At 38.5% G+C, this 12,207-nt stretch overlaps 1 protein-coding gene across 5 annotated transcripts in view; it reads left to right on the top strand.

Moving 5' to 3' along the window:
* Positions 1-12,207, top strand: part of HMGCLL1 (3-hydroxymethyl-3-methylglutaryl-CoA lyase like 1) — a 99,725-nt gene that overhangs the window by 32,086 nt on the left and 55,432 nt on the right. For all 5 annotated transcript variants that reach the window (XR_004645224.1, XR_004645225.1, XM_034766303.1 and 2 more), the window contains exons 4-5: positions 4,213-4,308; positions 7,001-7,149. Coding sequence is in view for 3 of the 5 variants with exons in the window: in XM_034766303.1 (XP_034622194.1) it covers positions 4,213-4,308; positions 7,001-7,149 (245 nt within the window). In the remaining 2 variants the exon portion in view is untranslated. The remainder of the gene's footprint in view (positions 1-4,212; positions 4,309-7,000; positions 7,150-12,207) is intronic.

Raw genomic sequence — 12,207 nt, forward strand, 5'->3', positions numbered from 1 at the left:
CAGTTTCAAGCTCAATAGAGTCAATATTACCTCTGGTGCTTGTCTCAAATTTGGAGAGACTAGAAATATTTGAAGTCCAAGAATAGCGACCACAGACATAATCATAAGTACAAAGTCTTATCTGTACTACAAGTTTCATTAAAGCAATAAGTAAAGTCACAATTACCCATGCATATACAAATCCTACAAAAACCCATGCAATGACTAAGTCATACTCACATCCTCAAAGATATTTTAGGGTGTGATGGCCCTCTTAATAGATGATCATCGATAGAGGGAGGGTCCCTGCTAGGGTTTCCCATAGGGTCATCCGTTGGAGTTGTCCCTTGGGTCTTCCCACTTTTAACTCTTTTATCTTGTTGTTCTGACCACACTTAACATCTTATGTATAAGCATGAGGGTTTCAACCCTCTTTTCCTTATCTGTACTTCCACACCCCATGAATTTTGGGGTGCCCCATTTTTCATAGGGGTGTTCCTCTTAGTTCTTAGTTCCTCTTATTCTCATTAGCATCTATGCACAACATGTACCCTGCAGTCAGAACAGAACTTTCCATGATGTTACAATTAGGTGTGTGTCTTCCACCTGAAACACTGTAAGGCCAAGTAAAAACCCCATATGTTATGAGATGGCACAATCCTTGAGCCTTATGAACATCTGGACTACCGTGGGGTCACATTAGATCAAATGCTGATTTTCAAAGACCACATCAAGAAGCTGAAAAAGAAAGTGAGCTCCAGGAATTGTGTACTCTAGAAACTGGCCAACACAAAATGGAGATCTGACTCATAAAAACTCCAAGCAGCCAGTCTTGCTCAGTTACTCTACTGCAGAGTACTGCGCCCCAGTATGGTCACGCTCAAGCCATACTCACAAAATCGATACTGAACTTAATCCTGCAAGGTCATCTCAGGGAGTGTGATACTGACTCCCACACTGTTGCTATTCTGCCCCAAAAGGATTGCACTGCCATCAGTGAAGCAGGATATGTTTAGTAATAAGAAGAGACAAAAACAGGTGCATCATCAAAGACACCCACTTGTATGGACACATTATACCACCCAAAAGGCTGAAGTCCAGAAAGAGCTTTACTTCTGAAAATCCCTGACCACAAAATACCACTATGGAAGGTTACAGAGAAATAAAATGGCAGGAAATGCCATTGATCTTGGAGAATCTGGTTCCTTCAGAACAACTCTCTCCAGGCTCTGAGCTCAAATGAAAACCCTGGTGTACTCTTAATGGAGTGAGAGTTGGGATGGCAACGACTGGTGACAATATGACCAAGTGGAAACTGAAGAATGACCCCAAATGTGAGAGCCTAGTCAACAGTTGAAGTGATATAGTGCCCTCTGTCAACATCCTGTACCCATGGGGAGCTATTCGAGATAAGTGATAATAGTGGGGCACAGTATTCCCCAATAGCATATCTGATAACACCAGATCTTGACTGACTGTGTTTTTGGAGCGATAAGCTATGATTTCGGTGTAAATAGGATTTTCGAAAGTATATAGTTAGAAATCTTCATGCTAATATGAACAAAGGAATGCTGTAAGCCTATCTTAATTTGAAGGAAGAATTTCTCTCTCCATTCTAACAGAAAAGGTTTGAATGTCAGACATACCCCACCACATCTGTGTATCTTGGAAAAGATAATAATGAGGTATAATGACCACTGTCATTCACAAAAATAATGTTTGCACTGTGGCAATCATCTATCTAACACTACTGCCACTATTTGTTACTCTTTCTAATGGATGTTGTAAAAGCAAGAAAGTAAAAACAGACCTATTAATTTTTCCATTCCTAACATTAGAGGGGGAAATGATTTCCAAATGGAAAAAGGACAAAATGGTGAAGACATGTGTGCCAGTTTGATGAGATTCAAATTGAAAAATGCAAGCTAATTTTATTTTTTACTCACATTTCTAATCACTCTGGCTCCCATTGTAGAACTTGGCTTGCTGTGATTAAGTGACTTGCCAGTAGAGCAGGGTGGAGAAAGGTATTCCATTTCATGGAGGATTTCAGTATGTTAAAATTTGGTTTAATTTTTATTTGGAATAAAAACCAAAATTTTGAAATTCTCCGTGAAAAGGAATGGAGCCCTGGCTCCAGGCTGGTCCACCTGGCAGCTGCCTCAGGACCCGGGACTCTGGAAGCCCTGGATTCCGAGCCAGTATGCATGGTGGAAACCATGGACCCTGAAAGTCCAGCTCCCCAGCAGTCATTCAGATGGGCTGCCAAGGAGCAGGGCAGGCAATCTGGCAGGAAAAGCAGCAAGTTTCTGCCATAACTCTGTCTGGGTTCTGTTAGAACTTGATCGAAATTAGAACTGTCTGCACAAAATGTTTACTTTTTGACAAATCAACAAATACTAATGAAAAAACCTTCTGGCATAAGTTTTCCGACTAGCTCTAATTGTTATACACTGAGTCAGGGGTAGAGCTAGGCTAAGAATTCAGCAACTGCTGTATGCCAGTACTGGACTTAGATTACTAAAAGTCACCTTTCTCTCCTGGCATTTGGGCTGACTTGGAGTGAATAGTGACATAGAGCAGTGGTCTCCAAACTTTTTGATTGCGCAGCCCTATCAGTAAAAAAAAATTTTGAGCATGCACCCCCTGCCGCGCTGGCTCTACCAATTTTGCCAAAGCGCAAACAAAACAAAAAAAGTGGTCCTTCTGCTGCCCACCCCCAAGGATCTGGTGCACCCCCTGAGGTGCGCGCACCCCACTTTGGAGACCACTGACATAGAGGACAGAAAGGGTAACGTAATCAATGTAGGTAAAAGAATTAATTGTCCCTTAAGGGAGCCAGTTCTGTCTCTAGAGTCTCATTGCAGCTCTCATTAGAGTTGTGTCAAAATGGGAATTGTACTTGAGCATCTTAAACCAGAATTTAGCTCAATGTATACCAAAATGTTTTACTTAGAGTTACAGAATAATTCCTTAGTTTGTGCCTTATTTCTGCAAACAAGAAACCGGCAAATGAATGACTGTGAATCTTTTGACTGTAAGCCTATTGGGCCTTAGGTCTGTCCAAACTTATCTTTCCTCTCCCCTGATCCTGGGGTTGACCAGCGGCCAATCCAGGTCTCAGTGTAATTTAGAACAATGTAAGGGATGTTCCTAATCACACTGAACAGTCCTGTCATGCTTCCGTCTGCCCTTGGCTTGCCCAGAAACACCTTTTATGTGGGGGAACAGGAGGAAAAATTGCTGTAGAGGCTGTTATATAGCCTTTACACCACTCAAGAAATTCCTTGCTGAACTGTTAGGGCACAAAGAGAATGGAGCCAAGAACTGAATTAGTTTTAGATATTTGAATTAATAATATTTAGGATTAATTCTACATACATTTCTATATTCTATAACTCTCTTAACTTCTTTATTATTAAGGGGATACATTTTCAGAAGTGCACAAGGACCATGGACTTTCGGTGAGATTTGGGCTCCTGTGTCACTTAGGTGCTTTTGAAAATTTTACCCAAAGGCTTTTGTTTGACAATAGAATCTTTGTTCCTTAGGCTTCATCTGCTACTGCACCTTGTCTACACCTGACATCGTAATCCTCTGTTTATTAAACTAGAATAATTTACATAGTAATAAATTGCTCTAATAAGGAGAAGATTGACATGTGGAAACTGCAGGAAAAGTTTAAACCCACAGACAGATCCCATTCTCATGATGAATGCCTTAGTAAAACAGAGGGGTTAACATTTATATACTAGCTTGAAAATTATAGGCTTTTTTGTAGTATTTATGATAATTCTATATAACGAAGTAGCATTCTTCATAAATTTAATGAACCCTAAATTATATGGCACGTCACCACCAATGTCTCTCTTAAATCATGGCTTCCTTATTTGCTTGAAAATTGTATTTTCTGGATTATCAAAATAGAAATGAACACAGAAACTTTTATATTCCATAGAATCTTGTTATTTTTTTCTCACACATATTGCACGTTTTTCAACTCTCTAGCTATAGATCATACTGTTTTCATTAACTATATGCATAAACAAGACAAAGCATGGTGTAATGCAGGCAATGCTCTGTTATAGTGTATTATTTCTGCTATTATATGACCTTATGACAAAGCAGAATTGCATCCATCCTTAAATTCATATCTACCTTTTTTTTAAAATAGTCAGATAATTGTTAATTAGCATAACTGAAAAATAAATGCAAAATATTTATGTATTTAAGATGGCAGATCACACAGAAGTAATGAGAAGGATCGAGCGGCATCCTGGGGTCCAATATCCTGTACTCACACCTAATCTTCAAGGTTTTCATTCTGCTGTAAGTGGATTGCTAGAGTGTGTCTACAGTTGAGTTCTTCATGTTTCAAACACTTTATGCACGGTACCTTAAACCAGTTATTTCATATCATTCACCCAGTCCTGTTAGAATTAGGCTGTATTTTTTTTTTCTGAAAAAATGTCAGTTTTCATGAAGGAAACTCGCAGATTTTACAGAGTGAGATTAAATTCCATAAATGTAATTTTAGTGGTCAGTATCAACCACACATTCCTTTGAAAGATGCCGTAAATGTTGTAGTACATACCCTAAGAAATAAACAAATAATTCCTTTTCATTCTTTAGCTTGTTGATGCTATAGCCGGTTGAAAATTTCCCAATAAAATGCTTTTCCATCAGAAAATGCAGATTCAGCCAAATTGAAAAGTTTTTGTGAAATACTGATTTTTGTCAGACCTTTTCTGTAAGGTCAAAATGTTTTGTTTTGACTATTATTTTATCTTATGTTATATTGTAATAGTCAAAAGGGTAAAGTCAAAACTAACAGTTTCAACATTACTGAAAAGAAATGTATCAATAAGGTTAAAATATTTTAGAATATTTCATTTTGTGAAAAATGTCAAGATTTCTACTTTTTTTCTGAATGGGGACCAAATGAAATTTGGAAATTCTTGTGGGATGGCAATTTAATTTTTTTACCAAAGCTGGGAGTTTAGGCACCAATCCTGCAGTACATTGACCTGTTGAATTTAGAGTTCAGCATCAGCAGAACCTGCTGACTTGCTCTTCGGCTGTTAGGATGAGGCTGCAGATCAGCATGCTGAGAGCCATGAGATAGGGTGGTGGATAGGAGAAGAAAACACAGGGGCTTAGGAGAACAGGCATAAGAATCTTCAGGATTAGAACCCAGGGCTGTGGAGCTGGGGAAGCTGACATGCCTACCTTGTCATGTCAAGACCTCTCCAAGGAGTACTGTGGAGATTAGGCACAGCAAGACATACCACCCAAATGGTCCAGAGTGACAGTGGCCTTCTGATTGGCCCATGATCACTATTTAACCATGGTGTATGGCCCAGGAAGTTGTCTGGGCAACTATGCAGACTTCAGGCTTGCTGTGACCTGACTTGCTGATTTTTGGTCTCTGACCCAAGGCAGGTTCTGAGCCTGAATATTGCCTCCTAATTTCAGCCTAATAGTCATCTGTGACCCTGCCTGTGATCTAGTAACCTGACTCTGCCCCTGCCCTGGGACTCCAGCCAGGCCACAACCTCTGGTCTCTCACCCTGGCCTGACTCTGACCCTAACTCGTCTGTTGAACTGGGATCCAGTGTTTATTCTGAGACTAGCTTGCTGACTACTGTATTGTGCTAGGCGAGCTGTGATGGCTATATCACACTGTCTTTGCCCTGGTTCCCTTCCAATGGGAAACAAACCTTCCCAATCAAACAGTACTTTTTTCTCATGGAATGTTGTTCCCTTCTCCCTCAAATTTATTTTACCTTCTTCCCCTTATTGCTGTCAGCAGTTTAATCTCAGAACAGATTGTGTTTGAGCTGCATGATGAAGACTAAGGGTATGCCTACACTACAATTAAAAACCTGTGGTTGGCCCATGCCAGCTGATGTAGGCTTGTGGGGCTTGGTCTAAGGGGCTGTTTAATTCCAGTGTAGACGTTTGGGTTCGGGCTGCAGCCCACGCTTTGGGACCCTCCCATCCCAAACATCTATACCTCAGTTAAACAACTGTTTAGCCCGAGTCAGCTTTTAATTGCAGTGTAGACATACCCCAAACCATTTAGAACCAGAGGGAAAGAAAATAACACCATCAAGAACGTAGAAGAAAGTCAGTCTGACCCTCTCCATCCTCCTGTGATGTAAGTGGGGACTGCTTGTGCACAGCCAGATTGGGACCTAACCCAGAGCCTGGGTTTTTTAGGAGAATGGTGTAAAGGGGTTGGCTTGCCTTTCTCCCAGATTTGTACTGCTTTAGCTATCTGTGTAGATAAAGATGCTCCTACAGTTAGGGAAATAAACTATACTGACATAAGCACCTCCTACCTCTGTCTACACTAGAGGTTGTACCAATTTAATGAATCTGTTTTGAAACAGATAAGATTAAAGTGATACAAAAACTGGGTGTGGACAAGCCCAGAATTCTTGAGGGATTTCCCCCCTTTCCCCAAGGATCAGGGATGTATGTGGATAAGTCCCATTAAAGGTATGGAGAACAGATTGTGTGGAGCCAATTGACATTTTAGATTGTTTTTTATTTGCTCTATTAATGATATTTAAACAGCACGTGTCAATAGCATAAATGGCATGTAATATGCCCAAATCACTGCAGTTAATAGTTTATTTTATTATCATATTTTGCATCATTTCTTACAATTTAATACCTAAGCTTATCATTTTAAAAACTCGTGTATTAATTGATAAAGCAGTAACTGGCCTTATCCCATTTAATAACAAAGGGAAGGAAGTATATCCTGGCAATTTGAGTTAATTAAGAGAGCAAATGATACAAAATCGTTATGGTTGCAAATAGACTGAAGAAAATTTAGTTAAAGTTGCAATTATTATAACTTCAGATAGAGTTATATACTGTATACTATATTGACTAATATATTGTTAAATTTGTTTAAAACTAAGGATCTAGAATTTCTTCTTTAATTACAGATAATTAACTTAAATTTATACATCTTTACAGTTCTGTTTTATTGAATTACATTTTACAGATTGCAGCAGGAGCTACAGAGGTATCAGTATTTGGTGCAGCATCTGAATCTTTCAACAAAATGAATATTAATTGTTCTATAGAAGAAAGCATAGAAAAATTTGAAGAAGTTACTAAATCAGCACGAAATATGAATATTCCAGTGCGAGGGTAATTATAAAGCTTCATTTGTAATCTCAATTTATGAACTGCAGTTTGCAATGTAACTTCATAGTCATGTTGCTGTTGGTTAACCAACAGAGATGGACATGATCAAATTCCATACATTTTAAATAATTTTTATTAATAGTGTCCCTTCTGTAACAATATTTTCTAAAAGCTCAAACATATTTTTGCTCTCTACATTTTAGCAACTATTGATAAATGTTGCTTTGTTCCAAAATGCAAAAACTAATTTCTACATATTAGTTTATATCCTTTTTTTATGCACTGTTTTTATCAATGCTGTTGCCACAAGTCTGAACATAACGTTTGGTATGTGCTGTTATGTACAGTGACCAGTAGTAAGAACTCACAATATTGTTTTTTTTCTGAGTCATGAAAATAAAGTAGGTGGGCTTTTACATTTTTATTACTTGGAGGCAGTAAATCAATACATAGAAATTATATGATAAATTTCCTCCAGCAGAAAAACCATGAGAGGGAGAAAAGTTACTCTGGAAACTCCAGGGGTTGAAACTTGCAGAGTTTCCAGTGCATCATGCTCTTGACCTCTCAAGTATATTAATTTCTCCAGAATATCTCCTTTTCAGGGAAATTTTGAGTATAAAGTTACAGGCTTCTTAACCATTCTTGTTTCCCCGTTGCATCTCCTGTCTCACTGTAAAGAGTTACATGTTTCAGGATTTTCCCAGTCCACCCCAAAACAAAGCAAGTCTACTGGCCAGAGAAATTAACCATAACCACCCCACCCAACACACTCATTCATATATACCTGACACAGATGGTGACCTGTTTCCTGTCCTGTGTCTATATTCCACTATTATATTCAGTCACTGAATGCAATATATATAGCAAGACTTTAAATCCCAAATAGAGAATACCGTACTAGCTTGTGAGAGGCTTCCAAGCCTTGTTAGGAATTATTTTTCCTATTTTATAGATGGAGAAATTGAAATCGAGGATGTGATTTGCCCAAGGTTACACAGAGTTAGTGATGAATTGGGAATGCATGCCAAAACTCCTGATTCCCAGCCCTGTGCTAGAACAAGTAGACCACATAGTCACCAATGCCATTGATTCTTGCTATATTGTTTATATGTAGGCATGGCAGAATTCAATTTAAAAAACTATTTTTGACAGGTATCAATGTTTATTTTAAGATTTGATTTAAATTTATGCAATTGCCGGAAATGATTGGAAGTTAGACAATGTAGGTCATATAATCATTATTTAATAACCGGTAGATGTTGAGATTCAAAAAGTTAAAGGTTTATAACCATTAACACACAAATTGTTAACATCACATGCAAAATATATGAAGTAAATAGCCTTAAATCAAACTCTAAGTTCTCAAGCAGCATTTTTCTTAATTTTCCTGTCTGTAAATTTCGATTATCAATGGAAATACTGTTTGTTGGTTTGTGCATATGATGATATCAACATTTACCAACAAATCTAATCCTTCCAAGCCTATTTTATATTATACTAGCTTGTGGATTTTATTGCAGTTGCTATCTTGTTGTGTTATTTTTGTAACCTAAATATTTGTACCATCTTCTTTAGATATCAATTGCTTATAATTCTATTAATTTTTATGTTGCCATGTTAAGTTGCTATTCTTTCCATAAGGCTTTTTCCTTGTGACTCCTGGACTATCTTAAGGGGGGTAGTCACAATCTTGGTAGAGTGAGGAGGCTTGCTTCCAAAAATCTCTTATGGAATTGGGATACCTGGAAAACTAATAATGTCAGGGTAAGCCTGAATATGAAATGAGTATCTGGCCCCATGGACTTGTGCATGTTCAGTTTTTCTAAATAGTCTTTAACCTGTTCTTTCACCACTGAGGGCTGCTCATCTCCTCCCCATACTGTGCTGCCCAGTGCAGCAGTCTGGGAGCTGACCTTGTTTGTGAAGACTGAGGCAATAAAAGCATAGAGTACTTCAGCATTTTCCACACATCTGTCACTAGGTTGCCTTCCCCATTCAGTAAGCGTCCCACATTTTCCCTGACCTTTTTCTTGTTGCTAACATACCTGTAGAAACCCTTCTTGTTACATTTCACATCCCTTGCCAGCTGCAACTCTAGTTGTGTTTTGGCCCTCCTGATTACACCCCTGAATGCTCGAGCAATATTTTTATACTCCTCCCTAGTCATCTGACCAAGTTTCCACTTCTTGTAAGCTTCCTTTCTGAGTTTAAGCTCACCGAAGATTTCTCTGTTAAGCCAAGCTGGTTGCCTGCCATATTTGCTATTCTTTCTGTACATCAGGATAGTTTGTTCCTGCGCCCTCAATAAGGCTTCTTTAAAATACAGCCAGCTTTCCTGGATTCCTTTCCCTATCATATTAGCCTCCCAGGGGATCCTGCCCATCAGTCCCCTAAGGAGTCAAAGTCTGCTTTTCTGAAGTCCAGGGTCAGTATTTTGCAACTCTCCTTTCTTCCTTTTGTGAGGATCCTGAACTCAACCATCTCATGGTCACTGCTGCCCAGGTTGCCACCCACTTCCGCTACCAGTCCTTCCCTGTTTGTAAGCAGCACGTGCTGCACAATTTCCCTGGTGCTGCACGATTTTGGGACCCTTCTGGGGATCATTGGGACTGTATGAGCGCAGTCATAGCATTCAGTATTTATAAATGAGGTAGAAAGGGCTTTTCAGCTCCCCACTTCAGTTCCCTCTGCTAAATTCCAGAATCCGGTGAGAGAGTGGAGCTCTGAGGAATACGAGAATGTGTGAGTGGGTAGCATCAGCACACAAAGTCAAAACTCTCTAGAACCACCACAGTTACTGGAAGCCTCTTCAGGTTATCAATTATGGGAGTCTAGCTAGCAGTACAAACTTCAAGAAGGTGGGCTGAAAATTTCTAACTAAACAAGGATCAAAGAATTTCTTCCCAATGTAGATTATCATAACTAGATGCCAGATGACTGGAGACAGTCTTGGTAAATGTGTGTCCAAAACTCCAAGTAGAATTGCTGCATATAGTTGTAATGGAAACACTATGGAAGCAGGCTATCCGTAGCAGAGTGAGATCTAAGGCTCTCTCATAATATCACCCTAGCTGAAGCATGACACATCTCAATGCCTAATCTAATCCATTTCAACAGGCTTAGAGTGGAAATGGCATTTCCCTTACGCTGGTTCCCAATGTTACAAAAAGCTTATATTAGGAGGCTTCCTAAATGGAGTCATCCCATTAAAATAGAATATAACATCCTCTTAACATCAAGTATATGAAGCCTAGTTTTTCCCAGGTGAAATGAGGTTTTGGAAGGATAGCCAGGAGGTGAACGCTCTGATTTAAGTGCAACTCGTTTTGTGAAAAAAAATCTATGCAAATACAAAGACAACTTTGTCCCCGTGGAATACAGTGAAAGAAAGATCAGTCATCAAAGCCTCACTCAGTCTGTTCACATATGTAATTGTGATTTTTTTTTTTTTTTTTTTTAGTGTCAGGTGAAATAAAGCGCACTCTCCCAGCAGGTCAGCATGTGCATCCATTAACTTTATCAGCACTGAGCTAAGATCCCATACAGAGACGAAGTCTCTGACCTGTGGAAACTCATTAAGGAATTACATGATGGTGGCATGGCTGAAGACTTTATAATTTTCAGTTGGAATTCGGTGTTCTGAGAGAGCAGACTTAGGTACTTTGATTGATGACAGAGAGCGGCTGAGAGCTTCAGATATCATTTATAGTCTAAATTCAATACTCTTTGGGCAGGGCCCGGTGACAAATTGTTCTTCTTCATGTCATTGCTTCCACAGAGCCCTCCTGTGGGAGTTGCATGTCAAGTCAAGGAGCCACAGAAGTAGGAGCAGTTAACTGTCAGTTTGGAAACCCATAGAAATCCCTGGAACTCAATATTTCATAGGCAGAAGGAGGGGTATTTACAGTTTGAATGCACTTCCCCTTTGGTCCAAAACAGTACAGATCTATTGAAATTCTGGGCACATTGCAAAGCCCATCCTTTCCCCCAAGTTTTTTGTGGGCTATGAGTGTGAAGGGAAATTTGAGTGTTTGTATCTAAGAGAATAGCAAATACTTGAGGTATTTTCAATTGGTACCTGTTGTTTGGCTGATTTATCTTTGTTATCTGGCAAGTAGTAGTGCTGGTTCGGTTTTGTTCTGACTTGCAATTTTAATGATTGATATAATAATGAATAGAGCTTGGGAGAGGTACTTTGGAATTTATTATATATTGCAATAAATAGAATGCAATGAAATAGCTTTTGTTGATAGGTCTGTTAATACAGATAAATCAGAATTAAGATTATGCTGAAATGATTTTGTTTTTGTGACTGCAGTGCAGTGAAAATCAATCCTGAACTCGGGCCAAACCCTGCAGCTTTTACTTCAGAAACTCCTAAGAGTCCACAGGATTTGGCCTCTAATTTTGTAGGCTAAATATTTTACTTGAATTACCTAGGTAGTAAAAACAGATTTGTGTATTAATGTGCATAAGTTGTATTTATATATTTTTTCAACACAGAGATTTCCTCTTCTAAAGCACTATTGTTGTTTAATGTGTTATTTATTTGCAGGAAACGGATAATTTGATACCTTGTCCTAATTTCTTATTTGTACAGTTGAAAAATACTTCCAAAAATAATTTTAAAGGGTTCAAATTTTATTTTCTATTTTTACTGGCCATCTAGAATTAACATAGTGAGTGTAAATCATTGGCAATTTGTGAATCTGATGAAAAATGTATTCAAACAGTTTAAGCTTCAGCATGTCTTACTGTTGCTGCAGCTGCACCAACATTTACACGATCATCCAGAAAATTTATGCTGTCAGCTGTCACACTGAAAGTCGGAAATGCAGTATACAGTCTTCTAAATGTTTACTGAAATAGTTCAAATGTTTATGAAAAATAGAAAACTTGCATATGGTCTAAAATATTGTGCCATTTATTGGTGTCATAAAGGTTTTTTTTTTTTTTTTTTTAAATGTGCACAAAACTTTACAATAACATCTGGGACACATTCTGTGAGGACACTGTGCCAAATCTGTGGTCATCTAATGACTCCTGTGTATACTTTGC

Source organism: Trachemys scripta, chromosome 3 (assembly GCF_013100865.1).
Source record: "Trachemys scripta elegans isolate TJP31775 chromosome 3, CAS_Tse_1.0, whole genome shotgun sequence".
Lineage (NCBI taxonomy): Eukaryota > Metazoa > Chordata > Testudines > Emydidae > Trachemys > Trachemys scripta.